At 41.2% G+C, this 23,780-nt stretch overlaps 2 protein-coding genes across 2 annotated transcripts in view; both read left to right on the top strand.

Moving 5' to 3' along the window:
- The window catches only part of LOC146615032 (FYVE, RhoGEF and PH domain-containing protein 6-like), a 39,425-nt gene extending 25,634 nt beyond the window's left edge, over positions 1–13,791 (top strand). Inside the window, exons 7-21 of the mRNA XM_085376046.1 lie at positions 5,964–6,120; positions 6,343–6,430; positions 6,908–6,958; positions 7,049–7,107; positions 7,193–7,264; positions 8,098–8,166; positions 8,252–8,335; positions 10,895–10,974; positions 11,057–11,159; positions 11,247–11,390; positions 11,477–11,579; positions 11,843–11,937; positions 12,023–12,151; positions 12,232–12,380; positions 12,851–13,791. Of these exons, the coding sequence (XP_085232172.1) occupies positions 5,964–6,120; positions 6,343–6,430; positions 6,908–6,958; positions 7,049–7,107; positions 7,193–7,264; positions 8,098–8,166; positions 8,252–8,335; positions 10,895–10,974; positions 11,057–11,159; positions 11,247–11,390; positions 11,477–11,579; positions 11,843–11,937; positions 12,023–12,151; positions 12,232–12,380; positions 12,851–12,893 (1,426 nt within the window). The 3' untranslated portion in view covers positions 12,894–13,791. The remainder of the gene's footprint in view (positions 1–5,963; positions 6,121–6,342; positions 6,431–6,907; positions 6,959–7,048; positions 7,108–7,192; positions 7,265–8,097; positions 8,167–8,251; positions 8,336–10,894; positions 10,975–11,056; positions 11,160–11,246; positions 11,391–11,476; positions 11,580–11,842; positions 11,938–12,022; positions 12,152–12,231; positions 12,381–12,850) is intronic.
- A 4,732-nt stretch (positions 13,792–18,523) lies between these two features.
- Positions 18,524–23,170, top strand: ndufa12 (NADH:ubiquinone oxidoreductase subunit A12). Its single transcript, XM_085376243.1, has 4 exons — positions 18,524–18,625; positions 18,948–19,033; positions 22,520–22,607; positions 22,908–23,170. The coding sequence occupies exons 1-4, from the start codon at positions 18,537–18,539 to the stop codon at positions 23,086–23,088; spliced, it is 444 nt and encodes a 147-aa protein (XP_085232369.1). The 5' UTR covers positions 18,524–18,536; the 3' UTR covers positions 23,089–23,170.
- Positions 23,171–23,780: the final 610 nt, after the last annotated feature.

Below are 23,780 nucleotides of genomic sequence, written 5' to 3'. Positions count from 1 at the left end.
CCACTTTGCCAACAATTTGTTGTTGTCACTGGGGAGGAGCACGAGCACCTTTTGTCCTGGCTCAAACGCACGCTGACGAGCAGATTTATCATACCAAGATTTCTGCTGCTGCTGGGCCTCCACCATATGTGATTGAGCAAGTTCACTCATTTTCTCTAACCGTTCTCTCATCTGAATGACATAAGACAAAATGTTCTTGGGTCCCTCCTCCACCTTGTCTCCCTCCCAGGTCTCCTTTAACAGAGTTAGAGGGCCGCGAACCTCATAACCATACAACAGCTCAAAAGGTGAAAAACCTGTGGAGGCTTGGGGGACTTCTCTATAAGCAAAGAGTAGATATGGCAGCCATTGATCCCAATCGTTACCACTGTCGTTGACAAACTTCCTGAGCATCTGTTTCAATGTCTGGTTAAACCGTTCTGTCAGCCCATCAGTTTGAGGGTGGTATGGTGAAGTTCTCAGACCCCGGATACCCAACAACTGATAAACTTGCTTTAACAAAGTAGACATGAAGTTAGTGCCTTGATCAGTTAGTATTTCTCGTGGAAACCCAACTCTTGCAAAGAACTGCACTAAACAAAATGCAATGGGCTTGGCCTTTATAGATTTTAAAGGGAACACCTCAGGATATTTTGTGGCATAATCTGTTACAACAAGCATGTAACGATTTCCTGCTTTGCTCCTCTCAACAGGCCCTACAATATCCATTCCAAGACGCTCAAAAGGAGTGCCGATGACAGGGAGAGGTTGGAGTGGAGCTCTATGGGGGATTTTAGCAGATGTTATCTGACACTGTGGGCAACTTTTACAAAACTGAGCCACATCTTTGCTAAGACCAGGCCAGTAGAAATGATGTTTGATGCGAGCTGTGGTCTTGTGTTTACCAAGGTGGCCAGCCCACGGAATAGAATGCCCTAAGGTGAGAATGGCGTTTCTAACCTTCTGGGGAACCACCAGCTGCAGCACCGACCCCTGCTGACGATAGAGAATGTCATTTTGCAAGATGTACTCACTGTTAAGAACCTGCTCCACTCCAGGTTCCTTTTCTTTGGCCTTCCGGAAAAGAGATATTAAAGATTGATCAGATTTTTGGAGTTCAGCAATTTCAGTTGGAATATTAAACCCTAGGGGTGACGGTGTTGGCTCAGCGTCTGTTAGTGTATCCACAGGTGAAAATTTGAATTTCTCCTGCCTTCTTTGTCTGCGGGTCTTCCGTGGCTTCACCACAGTTGTCTCAAACTCCTCATTAAAAAAAAAGGCAGGGCACTCAGGATCTCAGAGTGGGTACTGACTTGCTTAGCCTGAGCTCTGGTAACAGCTACATTACACTCCTCAGTCTGCTCAGGCTCCAACAAATCAAAAAGCACAGGAAGGTCACGCCCTAACACGGCAGAGTAAGGCAAACTGTTCACAACACCCACATTCAGCAGATACATCTGGTCCTGAACTTTAATGTAGATGTCAGCTGTCGGATATCTTTTCTCATCTCCATGGACACAACAGATTGAAATTGTATCACTGGTGCGAACAATATTAGGTGGGGCAAAATCTGAGTGAATAAGAGACCGAGAACTGCCAGAGTCAAGAAGGGCATTGAGTAGAACCCCATTCACTTCAATCTGACTCATTTTGATGGATTTGTCACTCTCCTGCTCAGGATCAGCATTAGAACGAGGGGCAAAGCACATTTGCACCATTTTAGCAGAATTTCTTGGGCACATAGGTTTTGTATGGCCCTCTAATCCACAAAGATTAGAAATGAGCTTCTTACCAGAGGCCTTTGGTGGTCTAGTGGTAGACTGAGAAGTCTTACTGGTGCTTGTATTTGCTGAATCCAGATGGTTTTGCTGAGGTATCTTCCGGGTGTCCCTCGATGCCTTCCATGCATTATGGCTCCATGCTTGCCCCTTCTTTCTGGCAGCAACAAAAACATCAGCTAACCGAGCCGCTTCCATTGCTGAACCAGGGTTGTGTTCTCTGATCCAAACCTGAAGCTCAGGAGATAACATTCTGAGAAACTGCTCCAAGATTATAGTGTCACCAATGTCATGAATAGTTTTACCCTTCGGCTGGATCCATTTCCCATAAAGCTCCTTCAGTCTCGCATATAGCTCCCGAGGGCTTTCATCTGGTTGAACGTCCAGGGATCTGAATCTTTGCCTATATGTTTCAGGGTTAATGTCATATTTTGACAGAATAGCTGATTTCACTTTATCATAGTCTAATGAATCATCAATGTCCATGTGAACATAGGCACCTCTAGCTTTACCAGTAAGCAAGGGTATCAAATGAAAAACCCAATCTGATTTCTGCCATCGATAAGCTGTAGCCATACGTTCAAATGTGATCAGGAAATGTTCAATATCATCAGTTTCAGTTAATCTTTCCAATCTGCCCTCTATTTGTAGGGGAAACTGAAATGCTGGTGAAATGGCTGGATTGGAATTAGTCATAACTGGTTCAGCCTGGGCCTGCTGAGCAGAGGAAGAAGGATGAATATCAAACTCTAATGATTCAGAGCGAGCTTCTGCAGAATCTGATGGTGATGTTCTGACTTGGATTTCTGACTGCAGAAGTCTAAACTGATGTTGAAAGGCTTTAAATCGCTGTTCTTGTCGTGCATTTAACTCACTCTGTTTTGCATCCCGGACATCCTGTTGTTCCATGTGAGCATGTAGCATATTGACTAGATCAGACAAAGTAGGCTCCTTTTCCACTCTCTCCACAACTTCAGTGACTCCTGAGGCTCCATTTTCCTCCTCTTCGCAGGTTTGCTGAGCAGATCCCTTTTTCTTTTCATTCTTGCCACCACGATGCATTCTTCTTCCTCATGGGGAAAAACAGAAGAAAAAAAAGAAAAAAGACCTGTGTCCAATACTGGATGATCCCACCGCTGCCACCAATTGTCAGGGACCAAGCAGTAAAGCATAAAGGACACAGGTGGTTTTAATTCAAAAAAATGGGTTTTATTGACCCAAAAATATGAAAACATATTTAACAAAGCCAAAACTTAAACAGGCAGACCAATAAAAGAGGTCAACTCAATAGACTAAACTCAAGATAATAATTAACAAAACCTCAAACAAACATATGACAAACTGACCTGCTGAAATGACACACAGGGGGACTTAAATACTGGTTTAGCTAAACCAAATGACACACGGGGGAAAACAAGATGGCTGCCATATAACCAACTAATACAAAACATTTAAACAAACATGAAACACCCCCCAGGCAATGAAGCATGTGGTGCAATCCAATTAGGCTGTCAGTAGTACTTCAGGTCTCCCAGCCCTTTGCCACACCTTTTGCCAGACAGGAGGAGACACCAACCCCCAGGTAACTCAAACAAAGAAAGATGTATTAATATAACATAAAACAGAACTTTGACCTTGCAAGGTTAATATTAGTGATGGGCAGATGAAGCCCCATGAAGCACTGAAGCTTTTCATCCAATTGGTTCACCCCAACGCGAAGCTTCATGAAGCTTCATTTGCTCTAGCAGGACACCTACTGGACGTAAAAATAATAGCTGGCATGAATTTGAAGAGTGTGGCATTTTGCACACAGCCTGTAAATGTCAACAACAAAAGGAGTGTGTAAAACACCTATAGTGTAGTGATGGCAGTATACTGTGTATATTTATGCTGGCAGTATGGAAAATGATTATTTGCGGCAAAGTTCGAACCGCTTCATGAACCAGTCACGTGGTACAGCCGGGCAGCGAGGCTTCGGACGTCATCATTTTCAGCTCCTCCCATAAATGAAGCAAGCCTCGATACGCGCTTCGCGGAAACGCCCCCTCCATTACTCGACACACGCTCCGAAGCCTCGATACAGAACGTCCCATCACTAGTTAATATGTGTGCACGCCATATAAACATTGGAAGGTGTGATGGAAAAATGAATACATTTAATAAAGAAACAATATTGAACAATAAGTAGAATATTTTAAAGTAGTGACTGTAAATTAAACTAAAGTGAACAGCGGGTGGTGAGGTGTGGAGCTTACCATGTGTGGCATGCCATCACAGCAGGGACATCACAAGCAAGAGTCAATGGCATCATAAAAAGTAACGGTGTTGTACACTTGCATCAGCTAAGTGGTGGGCTTTACTAGATTCAACACAAAAGTTGAAATAAAGCTTTAGTTTGTCTCGAGCTTTATTTAGTCGTCATCCCTTTAGCTTTCTGAAACCTGATGTCATGAGTGCATCTGACGCATCTGCATCTGAGAAGCCAAAGAACGCTGCACTCTCATTGGCTCATGAGAGCACACGTTACTTTATTGTCCTTTTTTTTACTCGAGTGGGTCATAAAAAAGTGATTATGTTTTAGTCAGTAAGAACCTTTAGCGATTGAGCCCACAGATCATAATCATAAATACTACCACAGGAGTCGCCACCTGGTGGCCATTAGAAAGAATGCAGATTAGCAATGCCCATCTTTTGTATACAGCCTGTGCTCCTTCTTTATTTTATTGTAAACTACAAAGGCATAACAAGCCTTATTTTAAATCAAATTAGACGAAACTAAGAAAAAAACAAAAACATGCTCTTTATTAGTTGGTAAAGAAGCAAAGTTATGCCCTAATCAGACACCTACTGCATTAATACAGTATTAAAATAAGTTATATCAAAAAAGCCTTTATAACAGTAATGGGAAAAAAACGATGAGCTCAGAGGAGAACATGCTCATTGATCCTTTATTTTTTGTCATAGTTTCACTTTATTATTATACCATAAACTGAAGTGAAACACCAGTCCCTCGTTTTGAGAATGTTGTTTAAAGTCCTGTGGAGTTTGTAAGCAATACTTCCTCGACTCTCTAGTCTTATATCTCGAGACCAGTAGCTACTCCCAGCATACTGAATCATCATTATGATTTAGATGCTCAATAAAGTTTATTGGAGGTCAATTTGAAACTTTATATGTGGAACTGTGTCAGATAAAGGACCAATAAATACATTTCTCATCAGAACTATTACTTTAAAAAAAAAAACCCAGTGAGATTCATCTTATTATATGTTCATAATGTATCATAAAGTAAAGGGTGACTTGACAGGAGTTTTTAGAGGTGATTTGTTGAGTCAGAGCTGAGTCACCCTAACAGCAAAGAGCTGATCCTCTCTGATCTTTTTACACATGAAGTTGGGACAATCTTTGAAGAATTAAGTAAGGTTATTGTCAACAGCTGCCCTTTCTCACAAAAGGAAAGCGTTCTTTAGACACACTAAAGTCAGCACACTGGATTAGGCAGTGTTGCCTCACACACTCTTTGTTCTGGGGCGCAATGAGACTGTTTAATGTCCAGTCCTGCTGAGTCAGACACTGGCCTTCTCACATGCAGCTCGCTCCGGAAACATCCACTGAGAAACGTTCAGGGCTGCTGTGCCTGTTTGACAACAGCTATAGACTCAAAATATGAGCATTTTAAAACTTATCCTAAAATAAATATAGTGCAGAAATACTCATAATGACACGTGATACTTTACTTTCCTAGTTTTGGTCCAGCAGCTGCACTCTGTATGGTTAAAATTCAGACGTTAGATTAAGTCCTGAAGGTTTCTGTTGTATCTTTGTGTTTCTACATCTTAAGACAGCGCTCTGAACATGTAGGAAAGATAACCAGAATGGCCAAAATTGAATTAAACTGTTATAATATGAATATTCCAGGAATTTAACACTGAACTTCCAGGCAAGTTAGACTAGTAACCACAGTGCTGACACATCCTGACTTTTAGTTGCTTATTTAGAGTTACAGTTTTTTATATTTATCACAATTCATGTGTCATAAAAACTGTTAAACATGAGAGTGAAGTACTTGGACACATTAAATTAAATGCAACACGATTGCTTCTCTGTAGTTGGATGTTTTTCCCCATGATGAAGTTCTTTTTTCTGCTTTAATATATCAGAGCTGTTTCATTGACTTCAGGAAACTTTATGTCCACCTGGTTACAGGAGCGACCATCAGAGGCTGTCGGACATTTTCGTACAGAAAGGTCCTTACCTGAAGATGTACTCCACCTACATCCGCCAGTTTGACAACAACGTGGCTCTGCTGGACGAGCAGTGCAGGAAGAACCCCGCGTTTGCAGCCGTTGTCCGAGAGTTTGAGGTAGAGATCCAAACTTTTTTCCAGCCAGGACTTCAGTGAAGAATTTAAATGAAAAAAAGAAATATCAGAAGCCTCTGCACCATCATAGCCATAATAATAAAGGTCTTTAGATAATATCTGAAACCTCTCATATCTGTGGGATAATTGGGATTTGCTGTGTCTGTGCATCTGTTTGGGTTTTGCAGCAGCATTTAGAGTGACTCTGCTCTTGTTTTGTCTCAGATGAGCCCAAGGTGTGCCAGCTTGGCTCTGAAACACTACCTGCTGAAACCAGTGCAGAGGATCCCTCAGTACCAGCTGTTGCTCACAGGTACAAACTCAGAGAGGTGTATTCACTGCTCCAACACGCTGCAGGTCAAAACTTTATTGAATCTTTTTATTGGCGGCACGAGAACGAAAGCTGGAGTAAAGTCAAGTTTTAACTGTCCTGGTGTTTTGGGAGTGCACTGCCACCCAGTGGACAAATACGATGATCGAAGGAGAGCCTGTTTTCTGCAGAACAAAGTTACAATTATTTACTTTATTACTTTGAGGAAAATAAGAAGCTGTCAGCACACTGAGCTGAGGCTTCTGATATCAAAGAGGGAAAAAAATGTTTCAGACAAAAAGTACAAAACTTCTTTTCTTTTATGGATGTTCTGGGACTTTAAGTCTAAACTAAACCCAAAATGACGCCAGAGTCTAGAAAAAAGAAGAAGAAAAGTTCTTCACAACAAAATAAAGCTATGGTTGTATATCCTTGATGAGCTGAAGGTCTGTAATCTGACCCGCTGTTTTTATTCCCTAGATTACCTGAAGAACCTTCCAGAGGACTCTGAAGATTACAAAGACACACAAGGTTAGATAAAGGACATCCCTCACTGCTTCCTGTTTCCACCTTTATGCTGGGCACTTTAACACTGATGCTTTATCTTTGCTGTCCATGCAGCCGCCCTCAGTATCGTGAAGGAGGTGGCCAACCATGCGAATGACATCATGAAGCAAGGGGTAACACCTGATTCCCTTTAAAGCCTTTCAACGTTTTTGCAGTGATGGAAAGCCACTTGAGGTGTTTGGTGGTTTGTTTTTGCAGGATAACTTTCAGAAGCTGATGCAGATTCAGTACAGCCTCACTGGGCACCATGAGATCGTTCAGCCAGGCAGGGTATGTCACTCAAAATGTTATTTTTTTTGCCAACAGCCTTAACAGAGTGGTCTGACAGTGGGAGATTGTTTAAGCAACAGCAACACAAATAAGTAACACAAGCAGCATGCGGTAAGCAAAATTTATGGAGGATTAGGGCCACTGGGAAAAAAAAAGTGGGCACATTTTTTTTTTCTTTTCTAGAATTCTGAGATTAAAGTCTGAATTTTGAGAAAAAAGTCCAAATTCTTTATTTAATCTCAGAAATCTGACCTTAAATTCAGAATTCTGACTTTTTTCTTAGAATTCTGACTCTTGTTTTTCAGAATTTTGAAATTTAATTCAGAATTCAGATTTCCCCCCCTCAGAATTCTGACATTAATCTCAAAATTCTGACTTTTTTCTCAAAATTCTGACTTTTTTCTCAGAATTCTGACTTTTTTCTCAAAATTCTGACTTTTTTCTCAAAATTCTGACTTTTTTTCTCAAAATTCTGACTTTTTTTCTCAAAATTCTGACTTTTTTTCTCAAAATTCTGACTTTTTTTCTCAAAATTCTGACTTTTTTTCTCAAAATTCTGACTTTTTTCTTAGAATTCTGACTTTTCTCAGAATTCTGGGAAAGAAGAAAAAAAAAAGATGTGCCCACCCCTAATCCTCTTCCGTAAAAATTAGAGCATCATGTCTCCACGCTAACTTGCAGCTGAAATCATGTATGCTTGACTATTACACTGCATGTTCTCAGTGAGAGTAAACTATGGTTAGGTTGTCATAAATGCTGTAAGTGTGCAGAGATAATTACACCGCTGTGGATTATTTGCACGGTGTAACCTTATAATGTATCCGTGTTTGCAGGTGTTTCTGAAGGAGGGCACGCTGATGAAGCTGTCCAGAAAAGTCATGCAGCCACGAATGTTCTTCCTGGTGAGCAACCAGTGAATTCAACACAATCTTCACCATTACACTCACACTGCCTGCCTCATTTTATTGTTTCTGATTGTTTTTTCAGTTTAATGATGCGCTCATGTACACCACTCCAGTCCAGTCTGCCCAGTATAAACTCAACAGTGTCCTTTCTCTGGCTGGGATGAAGGTTAGAGACGGTGGTGGTTTCTTGTCTTTCTTAACTTTCTTATTGCTGACTTTATTACTTAGAGATCCACCAGCAGATCCAAGACCAGCTGAAAACCTGTTTACACCTAGCCCAATCAAACGTTATTGTGAACTGGAAGTGATGTGCGGGCCAGTTGAGCGTAAGAGGTGTGGTGGGACTTGCAGGTTTTGAATTTGCCACAACTGAAATATAAGGTCTTTGCTTTTTATTCAAGGCACTTGCAATAGGATGTAATATGATGCGTCTATAACAGCTTCAACTCTTCTGGGAAGGTTTTTCAGAAGCTTTCGGAGTGTTTGTGAGTTCTGAGATCAGACGTTGATGTTGGATGAGAAAGTTTGGCTCGCATTATCCGTTCTATTTCATCCCAAAGGTGTTCTGTTGGGTTTAGGAACGGTCTCTGTGCAAGCCAGTCAACTACTTCTACACCAAACTCACTCATCCATGTCTTTATGGATCTGCTTTGTGCAAGGGTGCGCAGTCATGTTGGAGCAGGAAGGGGCCATCCCCAAACTGTTCCCACAAAGTTGGGAGCAAGAAATGTCTTGGTATTCATTTTAATTATGAATTATTATTAGATTTTTATTTTATTCGTTTTTAGTTTTTGCCGTTTCGTTTTATCTATTGTTCTTAACTAACTTGCTGTAAGCACTTTGGTCCTGTGTTGGCTTCAAAGTGCTTTGTAAATAAAGTTGGATTGGATTGGTATGCTGATGCATTACGAGTTCCTTTCACTGGAACTAAGGGGCCGAGCCAAACTCCTAAAAAACAACCCCACATCATAATCCCCCATCCACCAAACTTAACACTTGGCAAAATGCAGTCAGAAAAGTATCGTTCTCCTGCCGACTGCCAAGACTCATCCATCAGATCATTTATCACTCCCGAGCACACGTCTCCACTGCTCTAGAATCCAGTGGCGGTGTGCTTTACACCACTGCATCTGACTCTTTGCATTATTCTTGGTGACGTATGGCTTGAATGAGGCCGCTCGGCCATTGAAACCCATTCCATGGAGCTCTCCCTTCAGTGTTCATGAGCTAACAACAGCCTGAGCAAAATCTGAGTCTGATTTTTAAAAAAAGTCAAAGTCTGAGTAAAATCTTCAATAAACGATTACCGTATTTTCACGACCATAAGACGCACTGTGCTAAAAGGCGCAGTCTCAGTTATGTGTGCCATTACTGTATTTAACACACACATAAGGCGCACTGGATCATAGGGCGCATACAAGTACCGTATGCGTATTTAAAAATAAAGCGGGAGCAAACCTGAGTTCGGTACCTTACTCACATTTTTATTACCAGTAATCGTCATCATCAACAACACACAAGCATACAAGTGTGCGTATTTAAAAATAAAGCAGGAGCAAAACAAAGTTTGGTACTCACATTTTTATCATCAATCAAACCCATCGAAGTCCTCATCCTCTGTGTCTGAATTGAACAGCTGCGCTAAATCTCCATCAAATATGCCAGGTTCACTTTCTTCACTGTCAGAGTCACTTTCCGTGCCGTGCGGCTCCTCGGAAATGATGCCGGCTTTTGCGAAAGCTCGAACAACAGTGCCAGCAGACATGTTAGCCCAAGCATCTACAATCCATTGGCAAATTGTGGCATAACTCGCCGGGCGCTGCCTTCCACTCTTGGTGAAACTGTGGTCTCCATCCGTCATCCATCGCTGGATGTGTTTGTCGCCGATGTGTTTGCTGCAGTAGGAGCGGAAGATGGCCAGCTTTTCCTTATAATCCGCTGGAAGTTGCTGCGCTACCGTAGTCCTGGTCCGGATGGAAAAATGGCACCGTTTCATAAAAAGTGAAAGTGAAACTGCTTTTAGCCGAATGGTGACCGTCGAAACGCTTCTCCCGCTCGTTCTTTGCTCGATGATCCACCGCTCGAGTCTTTCCTCCAACTCGGGCCACCTCGCCTTATGTCCGCGGAAACTCAACTGCGTTTTCTTGACCTGCCGGAGCTTGTTTTCTAGCTTCCTCCATTTGCGAACCATCGATTCGTTAATCTTAAATTCTCTCGCCGCTGCTCGATTTCCATGTTCCTCCGCGTAGCTGATGGCCTTCAGTTTAAACTGTGCTTCGTAAGCGTGTCTCTTTGCCACTTTCAGGGTTGTTAAAACAACGATGTCCTGCATAACGCACATACCTGTTCTTTTATACAGGTATGTGCGATAAAGTCAACGCACACACTTCACCCTTTAGCGTTCTCATGGTGTTCTCTACTACGTCCTCCTTACAACACACAGGGCGCACTGCGCTATAGGGCGCGCCGTACTTTTTGAAGAAAATCTAAGACTTTTAAGTGCGCCTTATGGTTGTGAAAATACGGTATATAAAGTTTATGAAAGTGTCGTTTCAGCAACAAAACTGAAAAAAATTGTAGTCCTAAAAGCTGCAGTCGGGGGATCTGCTGGGGGTTTTCTTTTAAACCCTCTACTACACATTTACTCGTGTTGCATCTACACTGAAATACTGCCTGTTGTGTGTGCAGCAGCAGCTTCAGTTTACTTGCTTTTGAATTTTTGCAGGTGAGTAAGCCCAGCCAGGAGGCCTATCAGAACGAGCTGAACATCGAGAGCGTTGAACGCTCTTTCATCCTGTCAGCGAGGTAAGCACTCGGGCGAGTACTGCATCAGATTTTGTGCACCCATCGTGAGCTGTAAACTCACGAGTGCTGCTTGTGTTCACAGCTCAGCTACCGAGAGAGACGAGTGGCTGGAGGCCATCGCCAAGGCCATAGACGACTACACGAAGAAGAAAATCACCTTCATATCGAGCCGAAGTCAGGAGGAGGTAAGAACGTGACGTCTATGTGGGTGGACAGTGTGATAACTTCACCTGGTGTGCATCCATATTAACCCGAAGCCTCTCTCGCCGCAGTCGGAGGGGGTCGTTGATAGCGGTGCCCCGTTAGGCTCAAAGGCTCCCATCTGGATCCCAGACCTGAGGGCCACCATGTGTATGATCTGCACCTGCGAGTTCACCCTCACTTGGAGGAGGCACCATTGTCGCGCCTGTGGAAAGGTCTGTATCGCTATAACAACGGCCACTCCGTCACATTTTCTATTACATGACCCTTTTCTCATGGCGGCTCTGTGTGCGTCCAACAGGTGGTGTGTCAGGCGTGCTCTGCCAACAAATACTACCTGGAGTACTTAAAGAACCAACCAGCTCGTGTGTGTGATCACTGCTTTGCAAAGCTACAGGAGAACAGTGAGTACAGAGGAAGGTTGCGCTGGATAACCAGCAGCAGGATGTCTCAGTTTAAGTGTTTGGAAGGATGTGAAAAGGCAAAAAGCGCCAAAGAACTGAGATCTGATGATTTTATAATTTGATACGTACACTTATGGACATTTTCACAGCCTGAAGTCTTAATCAATTAAGGATAAAACTAAATTTCCTATACTGTAGGTTATTTACTTTTTGGTATAACTCCTGTCTTCTGTCCTATTTAGTAACATGTTATCATATTTTAGGTGACCGCTGTGCTTCAACATCAATTTCTCCCATCAAATCTGGAGCTTTCTCCTTCACCAGGAAACAGAAGAAGATTCCTGCTGCACTGAAAGAGGTAAACAGGCTAAATTTATGTCAAATGTGTGATGTTATTTTGCATCTTTGGCATTGCAAGGATTCATTTTTTGCATGTTTACCAGGTGTCTGCCAACACTGAGAATTCCTCCATGAGTGGCTACCTAAACAGGTCAAAAGGCAACAAGAAGCAGTGGAAGAGGCTGTGGTTTGTCATTAAGAATAAAGTCCTGTACACCTACGCTGCCAGCGAGGTACTGTAGCTAAGTGATCTCATGTTTTTCTGTAAGCTGTGCATTTTTGCAGACTTTGAACGCGTATTTTTTCCGTGTAGGATGTGGCAGCGTTGGAGAGCCAACCTTTGCTGGGTTTCTTCCTGAGAGAGGAGAAGAACGGACCCGCTCAGAAGCTGCAGTTCAAGCTGTATCACAAAAACACACTGTTCTACATCTTCAAAGCTGACGACATCCCCACGGCACAGAGGTATCTGACAAACAGTCCAGTAATGTGGTAATATTAGAGATTTTTGTTTGCATTTGTGGTAACTACATGAAACAGGTGTTTGAATCCAGTGTGGTTGTTAATACTGTTAATATCCAGAGAGCAGGCAATGAGCTGATTTCATGTTGCATTTTCACAGCTAACAAACACATTTTAAAACACTCCGTTTGTCCTAATCTGAAGCTGAAATCTAGTCTCTGTTCAGTATAGCTTCAGTATTATGGGATATATCACAATTTCAGTTTCACTTTAGAAAGTGACACTTAGGTAAACATCCACATCACTATGTGGGTTAGGCGGTTTCTTTTCCTACATTTTGATGTCAGAAAATAACATAAATAACTATTGCTTAAACAGATCTTGCTGTGAATAAGATCAAAAAGTTGATCCGAGTGCATTAAAACTCAATAGTAATTCAGCTTATTTTCTGTTTTTGGCATTCTTACTTTCAGATGGATCGAAGCCTTCCAGGAGGCAATGATTCTCGAGCAGTAATCCCCCTTTTTTCAGTAGTGAAGTTGTGTGACAGCCCCGGAGCCAGTTGAAAGACAACTTACGACCCCTGATTGATCACAGGTCAGAGGTCACCAGCTCAGGAAGGACTCCAGGTGGACTGTCTACCTTAAACTGAAGCCTGCTGCAGAGCGTCACAAACTCTGCTTGGAAGCCAGACTCCTTTAGCTCTCCAAGAACTGGTTTTTCTGAACTTATTTTCAGCTTCTGATGCTCAGCGGTGCAAAAAGCGAGTAGCAGCTGCGGGTCAAAGGTCAAGTCCAGAAGCACGTGTGTGGAAGTGAGACCAAACAGTTGACTGGGCTTTTTAAAGTCCCTCGGAAATCCTTGGAAGTCGGAAGTCTGGGGATGATTTTTCAATCGCTGTTGGGCGAAGGAATCCGTGTGAAACAAACTTCATACTGGCTGCACACAAATAACATAAAATACCAATCATGTGTGATTGGCACTAATGTCTGAGGAGAGTTCATATATGTAACAGCATGGGCTTTTAATGTGAAAATCAGGCTTTAACAGAAACAGGAAGTGGACATTCTGCTCTTTAAATGCATCTCTCTGGTCAAGAGATTCTTTAATAACAAACATCCTGGAGACAACTGGAAGTGTCATGAAGATTATTGTATATAGGTTTTTTTGGCCTGTTGAGCCACATAGGAAGTGGTCAAAGGGTAAAACTGTGTACATTAAAGAACAACGCTGACCTTGTTTGTTTGTTTTTTGGTTTTTTTGCTGTTGTTGTTATTGTTGTTTTTTAAAGCCGAGAGCTAATATTTATAAAATAGGAAGATTTATTGTTTAAAAAGCGCAGGCTGCATTTAATTTTGGGAGTCAGGGTTTGTTATCAGAGACCTTCATACCCTTCAAAATAATTTTATTTTTAATACATGGGGCTTTTTTTAATGAGAAAACACTGTAGGCAATACACATGAACTATATATTTCTAAGGAAATATTCATTCTTGCATTTAGCAGACTTTGTGCCTTCTATATCCTCCTGTTTGAGATAGACTGCAGCAGCACAGATTGAAATTCCTTGCAGCGTAGGACATGCATGGCGCACTGTCCCGCGTCCTGCTAGGGTTCTCAGCCTTTCAACATGTTTAAAAAAACTGCATTTTGTTGCAGTCTGTTTGTTTGTTGCACACAGTCTGTGTGTTGATGTCACATTTGAACAAACCCAGAAACAAACTTTTTTTTTTAGTAAAGTAATAAAAAGGGGGGAGAGTGTCATCAGAGCTTATACAATAACATTTGTAAACATCCACTCTATACGCGTTAGAGTCTCTTATAAACAGCATTTCTAAACTGTCAGGAAACAGTTTTTAATAAAATATATATGAATATAAAACGTATCCTCTTGTCTTCATTTCTGTGATTAAAAGCAGTGGCTATTTGGTGCCACAGTCATTAGCGCTGTCACCTCACAGCAAGAAGAGTCTGAATCCACCTACTGGTTAGGTTCTTTGGGTCCTCTGCCTTCCTTCCACAGTCCAAAGACATGCATCTTAAGTTAAATAGTGATTTATAAATTGTGTGAATGTAAAGGTGAATGGCTGCCTGTCTAAGTTAGACCTGCAACATACCAGGGAGGTCCTGAGAACGTTCTGCTCTGACATTCAGTCATGCATCTATTTTAAGGCCCAAGATTTTTCTTAAATTACAAATCTTACATAGGTGCTTAAAAACCTGATTTTCTTCAATTTCATGAAAACTGATCTTCTCTGAAGTGGCAGGTTTATTTACAACAAAGTGTTTCACAATGCTTGAGGCAGAAGGTTTCCAGTTAGTGAATTTGTCTAGATTCACAATTCTCTGTCAGATTTCTTTTAGGCTTCTACACAGAAGAGAATAGGGGTAAGTTAAACAGAGTAAAACAAAGCAAACATACAAGCAAAGAGAGGCAGCTTCACAAATGCAGTTATTTCAATGATCCGGCATCAACTGACGTTCTTCATTAACCTCCAGGTCCTTGGAGTTGGAGGGTGAGGACCCAGGAGAAGAGCTCAGGAAAGAGCAGTAAGGAGGAGAGGGAAAGAAAAAAGGAGGACTAGGAGACCGTGATGAGAATGTCCATCTTACTCAGGCTTTTTGCTTTAGACTTTTCATTTTGGATCATTCTATGTGCAGAAATGTGCTTAAATCCCTGAAAACTGTTAAAACTCACCACAGATATTCATTTACTGGCTGTAATAGCAACATTTCATGGTTTCATGAATTGTGTTCATCTTGCACCCAACCACTTTTATCCAATACTACTTTAAATTCTGCTCTAATACAAAACCAGTACTGATGACCAGAATGCACAAATTCCATACTTGACAACACAATAAAGAACAACAAAAAATCAGAATGTGTTTGTATGCAAAAGCTCATCTGGAGAGCCAAACTCCTCGATGAGGGCTTCACTCATTTTCTTGATAATGCATGATGGTGCATGTTTTTCTTAAGAGCACTCAGATATTATGTGCTTGTGATGTTATCTACAACCACATCTGTAAGACATCTGATGACGGCTTTCATTTCGTCAAAATTCAAAATGCCTCACCTTCAGGTATGAAGTATTTAGGAATATTATTAAAACCCGACTTGGAGGATATTATGCTTTCAAATGTGGAACCTCTCCTCCTAAAGATAAAAACAAATCTGGATAAATGGGGTAAATTGAATCTTACACTATGGGGTAAAATTAATGTGATTAAAATGATGGTGGTCCCACAGTTAATTATGTTTCCATGATGTTACCTGTACGAATTCCTTTGCACATATTTGGTCAAATTGAGAAGTTAATCAAAGATTTTTTGTGGAATAACGAGAAGCCGAGAGTGAATATAAAGAAAATGTGGGCCTCTAAAGACATTGGGGGAATGGCCCTCCCAAATGTGAAGTTGTATAATTTAGCTTTTGAATTGTCAAGACTGGCCAAATACTGGACAGGATCGGGCTCTGAGCTGAGCTGGATGAAGATCGAACAGGAACTAGCGAGCCCCTTCACACCTTTGGATGTTCTCTCGCAGGGCGCGGCAACTAATGGACAAGACTCTCATGATAACCCAGTGCTCAGGTATTCCAAAGCTGTCTGGGTGGAGGTGCACAAGTTGTGTGGAGCATCTCATCTAAGACAACCTTATGCCTCGCTATGGAACAATATTGCTGTAAGGATTGGGCGGAAAACTGTGTTCTGGAAGGAATGGCTTGTCAAAGGCATACGCAGGATAAGTGATCTTTACTCAGGGGGAGTGTTTATGTCATTTGCTGAAATAACCCGAAAATACGGTTTGATAAGAGAAAATAATTTTTGGAAATATTTACAAATAAGGGATTGTGTTACCAAAGGAAAATTTGCTCAAAGCTCGAATATGGTTGTGGAGTTTTTAGAATTGTCCAGTACAGCACATAGGGCAGCGGTTTTCTACAAACTGTTTAACAATCCAAAAAAAGAGATATGTGAAAACTTGAGGGTTATATGGCAGAGGGATCTGGGTTGTGCAATTTCTAAAGAAGACTGGCGCAGAATTTTGTCATTCTCTGATAAATATATAAGAGAGGCCAGGGGTAAATTTACTCAGTATAAATTAATACACAGGTGGTACTTCACTCCATCCAAACTTTATAGAATGGGAATTAGTCCCAGTAATGTATGCTGGAAATGTAGATCAGATCCAGGGACATTTATGCATGCTATTTGGGAATGTGGGAAAGTTTATCCCTTTTGGCAAAAAGTATTGGACAAAATAGGAAGGTGGATTGTTTTGATGATACCCCTGTCACCAAGACTGTGCTTATTAGGGGATTGGTCAGTATTACCTGGGGTTTCAAAATATGACTTTGTGGTTATAAAGGTGGGGGTGATCGCAGTGGCTCGAGTTATTCTCAGTGTATGGAAGGAACCGTCTCCTCCAGAATATAATAGGTGGAAAGAAACTATGCTGAAAATGGTGTCGTATGAAAAACTCTTGGCTAGGATTAATGATGATAGGGAGGGTTTTGACAAATCGTGGGGACGTGTTTTTGGCTGAGATGGTTGGAACTTATTTGGTCAGGGCAATTATCTTTAGTCATGTTGTACGCTTGCTGCACTGTTTGTTTGTGTAGGCACTCAGTAAGGGAATGACTTAAAGATTTGAGTTAACTGATTTGAGTTTTTTTTTTTTTTTTTATTATATTTTATATTTTTTTGTTTTTTTTTCTGTTGTTGTTTGTTGGTTGTTTTGTTTGTTTTAGTGTTGTGAAATGTTAAAAACAAATAAAGACTTCAAGTATAAAAAAAAATTCAAAATGCCTTTTGTGTGGAATATGCATTTCTTGAGGATCTTCATGATCCAAGAAATGCAGTCATTGGCAATTCTCTCAGCAGCAAGAAGTGATATCAAACTTTTAGGGGGATCCTCCTGTAAGTTCTTAGAGGTTGATGGCTGACTTTGACCTTCTGTAGGCCCAGTGTCAGTGATTGGTTCAGGCTCAGGGCTTTGTTCTGGAGGTTGGTCCTGCTCTAGTACACTTCACACAGGAGACGGTTTTATTTTTGGGAGGAGAATCTGGACTTGACTGTGGTTCACACAGTCTGTCACTTTCTTTTTCCTCTGTTGGGGTCAGTGCTCTTAAAATCACATCCTGGATGTCTTCCATGGCACGAGAAACGTTTTACTTTGGACGGTTTGATCCAAAGCATCATTCTGTAACCACACTTTTGCATGGAGTCTTCAACAGTCACGTAGACGACTTCAAAAGAAAAGGGTAACTCATCTGTTTGCTCTGGAGACCTAGAGATTACCGTGTCTGAAAGATTTCTTCCCGGTAGCATCATAGGGAGTAAATATCTTTGAGTCGACTGGAGGTAGTCATTTTATCTGTCAACTCCCTGTGAAAAGTCTCAATTTCAGCACTTGTCATTATGTTCTCGGGGGTTTCTGGATAAGGTTAAGGTGCTCTGCCCGGGTTAATTTATTAAACAGTTGATCAATATTGGGTTTGATGGTGTTAAAATGGTGTTAAAATCAACTTATTCGTACACACACATTCACATTCAACAAAGACCAAAGCACGAGTGCTCAAATTAATGTGGTTTCTAAGTTAATACATCTGCGTCCCATAAGGAAAGAATATAAACATCAGTAAAGCTTTTTTCAAATCGTCTCTCCCTCTTGTAGTGGACATCGGATCTTGCTTAACCTCCTAGGACCTGGCGTCCACATATGTCACATTTTGGGTTATTTAGACCAAAATACTAAATTTTGCTCTACAAGGGCCTGATGTCCACTTACGAGAACAATATACTGCCTCTGTTTTATCGAAATTTAAAACGAATATCCTCATATGTGGCTCTCATTTTTCTTAGAAACAAAAATCAGGTAAAAAAAAAAAAAAAAAAAAAAATCTGGTGATTCTTTGTTTTTACATTCATCGGGTCCTAATATGCCCAAATATCAAAGAGAAATTAAAAATGCATGCCATGGAAGAGTTCGGGTCTTAGGAGGTTAAAGACCAAGTTATGTGACGTAATCCTGCGGAGCGAGAGAGAGAGAGAGAGAGAGAGAGAGAGAGAGAGAGAGAGAGAAGATGGAACTGAAGTTCTGGGCCTTGTTTCCCCCGACCGAACGGTCCGTCCTAGTAATCTTTCCGTCTTAAGATGGCGGGGTATGGAAACCTTGTCCGAAGGGCTTTGGGGCAGATAGGAGGTCATGGAGGAGTCCGGGGTTTTTTGCTCCAGCTGTTCAGGTGAGTTTAATAAGACGTGTGTGCCGTCTGTGTTTATCCGCTGGAGGTGAAAGATAAGGGTTAAATGCGGCAGAAGAGAAGCGGGGATTTGGAGAGCTAGCTGATGTTAGCATGCTGTAAAGGACTCCTGATTAGCTAGACATTAAGAAAATGGTGTAAAGTCCATTAAAGGGCTTGAGGAAATGTGTGAAAACTATCAAAACTTTAGGACTTTAAAGGTGATTCGTTTTCAAAATAAGGTTATGTAAATGCTACATGATGTTGTGTTTATGACCTGCAAGTTTTGGGGAAACTAACGTCTGTCTTCCTATTTTATTGGCAGAGTGAATGATATAAAAACGGGCACACTGGTCGGTGTGGATAAATATGGAAATAAATACTATGAGGACAAGAAGCATTACTTCTTCGGTGAGTCAAATTAATTTCAGAGCGCTATAGTAACTGTTTCACGTCTACAGATCTTTCTGTTATCTGGTTTCACTCATCCTAATGTTTGCAGTCAGGGTAGTTTAAGGTGGGTATCAACTTGCTAAATCAGTCTGGGATTTACTGATCCAGCCGTGATCTTTTCACGTTTATTTATATTTTACTAGGAAAATGGAAAATTAGGTGCAGCGATTTATTGCAACATGTGCAAACATACATGTAAATTAGGGGTGCAACGATATTCGTATTGATATTGAACCGTTCGATACAGTGCTTTCGGTTCCGTACGCATATGTATCGAACAATACAACATTTGTAATTTATTTTATCAACTTTCCTTCTGAAGATGCTGTCTGTGTTGAGCGCTCAGTGAATCTGCGTTCGACTACTCCGCCTAGGCTGCACTGTCGAGCGCAGATCCACTGAGCGCTCAACACAGACAGCATAGTCAGAAGGAAGAGCGCAGGGCAAGCTAGCGAGACAGAAGTTAAGCTCCCCCACCCTCATTCAGATCTGGCGTTTGGAATTATTTTGGTTTTCATGTGACGTATGACCCTGAAGGTAAGCTCATGGACTAAAGTAAAACAGTATGTTGGATGTGCCATGCAATGCTCAATTACATGGGCGGGAGCTAGCGTGTTAGCGCAGTTAGCTCGTTAACGTGTTGGCCGTCTAGCCCCACACACGGGGCGATCGGCGGTAGCTCGTTAACGGAGATTTGCCGTGTTGTGGCGTTAAGGTCATTTCAACGAGATTAACCTGAAAGCACTAGTGGGAACACAACGAATATGACTGCACATTTACGCCGACATCATCCTAGTGCAAAGACAAAAACAACAAGCATGCTACTAACTTTAGCCGAGTCATTTAGACAGCTGTTAGCACATGATTCTCCTTATGGGGACCTGATATGTTTAATATGCTGCTGAGAATATAGCCCAGAAGAAGCGGATAGTATAGCTTTTATTTTGGAAAGAGACATTTCTCTGTAATAAACTCTCTTTTCCAAAGATGAGTGATTCCTCAATCAGATACAGAGCTCGCAATATCGCTAGCCCGACGTCCTGGGGATAGCGATTTTTTTCAGTTAGGCTACCAAAATCTATCTCTTCCCTGCCCGTAGGGCTATTGTAGGAAGGAAAAATATATGTCAATGCTTTTGCATTCTTTCGGAAATGTAGCTGGATAATTATGTCATTGGCATCGGTGAGCCACTGTCAATATGTGACATATTGAAATCGCGTTTGAATTTGCGCTTGTTTTTTTGCTTTCACTTTGCAATCGTGCGAACTGTGTATAGAGAGCGACAGTCTTATTAATCGTTAGCTTACTATGCAAACATGACAAGTGAAATCTCCCGCAGCAAGCTTAAACATGTGAGAGGTTGATCGCGCAGAGAATCGCTGAGCTTATGTGAGTGCGTGTGTAAAAGCATTTCAGTTCTGCTGAGCCAAATAAGACAGGTCAGGGTGAAGAAGTGACAGCCAAAGAAAAGCTTACCACAAAACGGAGAAGTTATGACAAATCAGACTATAAGGCAAAAAGAAAGTGCAGCTTTATGGTTTCATGGACAAAAGAATTTCTGTGGCTGCAATATGACGAGCTAAATAACCAGGGCTGCACATAAGTCCGCAGGTGCGCATTCGCTGTCAAAATAAAAAACACGCACAAGGGTTAGGGTTAAATTTAAAAACTGTACTTTTGAGTTAAAATATATATTTATAATTTTAATAAATGACAAATTAAAAAGGCATGAACATTTTTTTGTATCGAAAAAACATCGAACCGTGACACCAAAGTATCGAACCGAACCGAACCGTGAATTTTGTGTATCGTTGCACCCCTAATGTAAATGTACTTTCTCTGCTTTGTCTTATATACAGTTCTAATTCTAATGTTTAATGTGACCACCACTTTTCTTTAACACATCCTGAACTCTCTCAGGTGAGATTTCTTGTAATGTTTTTAAGTAGTCTTCAGGAATAGCTCTCCAGCTTCTTGAAGGACACTCAAAGCTCTTGTTTGGATGTTTGCTGCCTTTAGATGGTCCCACACTGCTTCAGTAATGTTAATGTATGAGCTCTAGGGAGGCCAGTCCATGTCTGATAGTGCTCCATTGTGTGTCTTTCTATCCATGTACGCTTTAACTGCATTGGCAGCGTGCTTGGATCAATGTCATGCAGGAACACGAAGCTCCTGTCAGTCAGATTTCTTTCAGATGATATTGCATGGTGGTCATGGCCGCAAACCATGACAGAGCCTCTACCATGTTTTACAGATGGTTGTACATGCTCACGTTTGTCTTCCTCTCCTGACCTTATTCCATCAGAATCAGTTCCACTGATTTTCAGTCTAGTTCTCATGTAATTTGGCATACCCCAGCCTTTTCTCCCGCCCTTCCTTAAGAATGGCTTCTTGACAACCACTTTTCCACTGAGACCATTACTGGTGAGGTCTCCGTGATTCAGTGAGGTTTTTAGATGATCAGCTGAAGCACCAGATGCATCTCTCAGTTCTTGTCATGTCTTATAATTCTTAAGAACATGGCCTTCAGATACTGTTTATCTGGTGTAGATAGTTTTTAGGCCTGCCACTTTTTTTTTTTTTTTTGTTTTGTCACGCACTTGTCCAGTTTCCTCAAACCTTTTAAGGACACACTGCACATCATGGTGAGATATGCCAAGCTTTCAGCTGATAGCTCTTTGGGAATCACCTTGGGGAGAGGAAGGTCTGTGTGTCTGTTCTTAGACTGCTGCCCCCATGACTCAAACAGTACATTTATGACGATTAAATTTGTTTGATGCCAGGAAGGAATGCTGGCCAGCAGACTGTGTGACTATGGTTTTTATCAGTATCACAACTCAGATTAATGTATATTCCAGTAAATGAATGGTTAGATGTGAGGGACTCTGTTGTGTTTAAAAAATAAAATAAAAAAATCCCAGCTTCAATTCCGGCAGGAGTAAAGATCGTGCCTCAGGCATTAGGAACCAGTGTACTTCAAGCCTGGTTCAGTAAGAGGCACTGATGTCCGAGAGATCTTCCAGAAATAGTGATGCTGATTTACAGAGAACTGAGAATCGGTCCAAACTCATTGAGCAGGTTAGGGCTGCTGCATCAGTTACCATGGTGATGAAGAGGAAGAGAAGTGAACCATCTTGGCAACACTGAAAATTCAGGGTTTAACCTGAATTTGACCTTGGCGATTCCCTAATCTTGCTCCATAGCACAGACATTATGTCAATGGTGACCTGTCTATGGTTAGAGGAAGGATTTGAGTTCAGTTTAAGTCAACTGCCTTTGACAGGAAAAATATAGTAAAGCCAAAGTAAATTAAACTTCAGGTCTTTGATGGGTCTCCAGCAACCTGTTGGATGTTAGGAGGTTAAGTGTAATTTAGGATGAATTTAAATGCTCCTTCAAAGAAAATCCCTAGTCTTAGTTTGTGTTTTGTCTTTGTGCGATCAGGACGTCACCGCTGGGTGATCTACACCACAGAAATGAACGGGAAGAGGACTCTGTGGGAGGTGGACGGCAGCATGGTGCCAGCTGAATGGTGCGGCTTTTATAATGGATTCAGATAGGGTCTGGAATCAGTTAAAAAGCTCAATAAGAAATGTAGAAAACCAATAATGTACATTTTTAATGTTAGAAAGTGTCCATAATATATAATTGTGTATATATAATTTTCCAGTAATCCAAATTATGTTTAGTATTTACTGTAAAGAATAATGTTTTGTGCAAAAGAAAGAACTAGTATGAGATGGTGAAAGAGGAATCTTTTATTTTTTTAAGACTTAGAGTTTGATCATTTAAAAGCTGGTGTTGTTTAAGCCTCCCTCTGTGCACTCTTCAGGCATTGCTGGCTGCACTGCATGACCGACAACCCCCCTACCACACATCCTCCGGAGCCCAAGAAGTTCCTGGCTGAGATTCACCAGTTCAACGTGAGCGGCACCCCACAGCAGTACGTGCCCTATTCTACCACCCGCAAGAAGATCCACGAGTGGATCCCCCCCAAAGCCGGAGCTCAGTGAGCTCGTCATCATCCACATTTTAAATTATGGTTCCTTTCCTGTATCCCTGTCGTAAATAAAACCTCTATACCTGTGTTTGTGGCGTGAGTCCTTACGTGAAAGGGTTTTCACTTTTTTTCTTGAAAGCTTGGACATCAGACACCTCTAAATTGTTTTTAAATCAAAAACATCATGTATGTAGTATAATGGCTTTGGTGATTTTCTACAAATAGAAATGATTTTAGATGCTGTTCAAAGAAGATGGAGAACCTTGGAGTTTATTGATGTTTTAAGCTTTTAAAACCACACACACTGCTACACCATGCTACACCATGCTACCAGCCCTGTACTGTTGGTACAATACAGGATTCATGCGTTAATATTTACACAAAATTCTGACCCTATGTTGCAGCAGCATTAAAACTAATCAGAAAAGATGTTTGGTTTTTTTTCAAATGTCTGTTGTCCAAATTTGTTACCTTAGTTTCCTGATGACGATTCTGCTTGTAGCCCATCTTCTTTAAGGTTTCAGATGCTCTTCTGCATATTTTGGTAATAAGAGATTTTTTTTAGTTTCTTTTTGCTTCCTACCAGCTTTTCCTTTGAATTTTTCCTTTTTTTTTTTTATCAGTGCACATTAGGTGGAAACATCTCTTTGCTTATTTTAAGCTTTTCATGGATGCTCAGATATTTTTGTAATTCCACTAAATTGG

This window comes from Diplotaxodon limnothrissa, linkage group LG17 (genome assembly GCF_057381915.1).
Source record: "Diplotaxodon limnothrissa isolate DT_005_m linkage group LG17, D_limnothrissa_male_GT1.1, whole genome shotgun sequence".
In the NCBI taxonomy this organism is placed as follows: domain Eukaryota; kingdom Metazoa; phylum Chordata; class Actinopteri; order Cichliformes; family Cichlidae; genus Diplotaxodon; species Diplotaxodon limnothrissa.
Note: the sequence above shows the minus strand (reverse complement) of the source record. Positions and strands in the feature narration are given on the sequence as shown.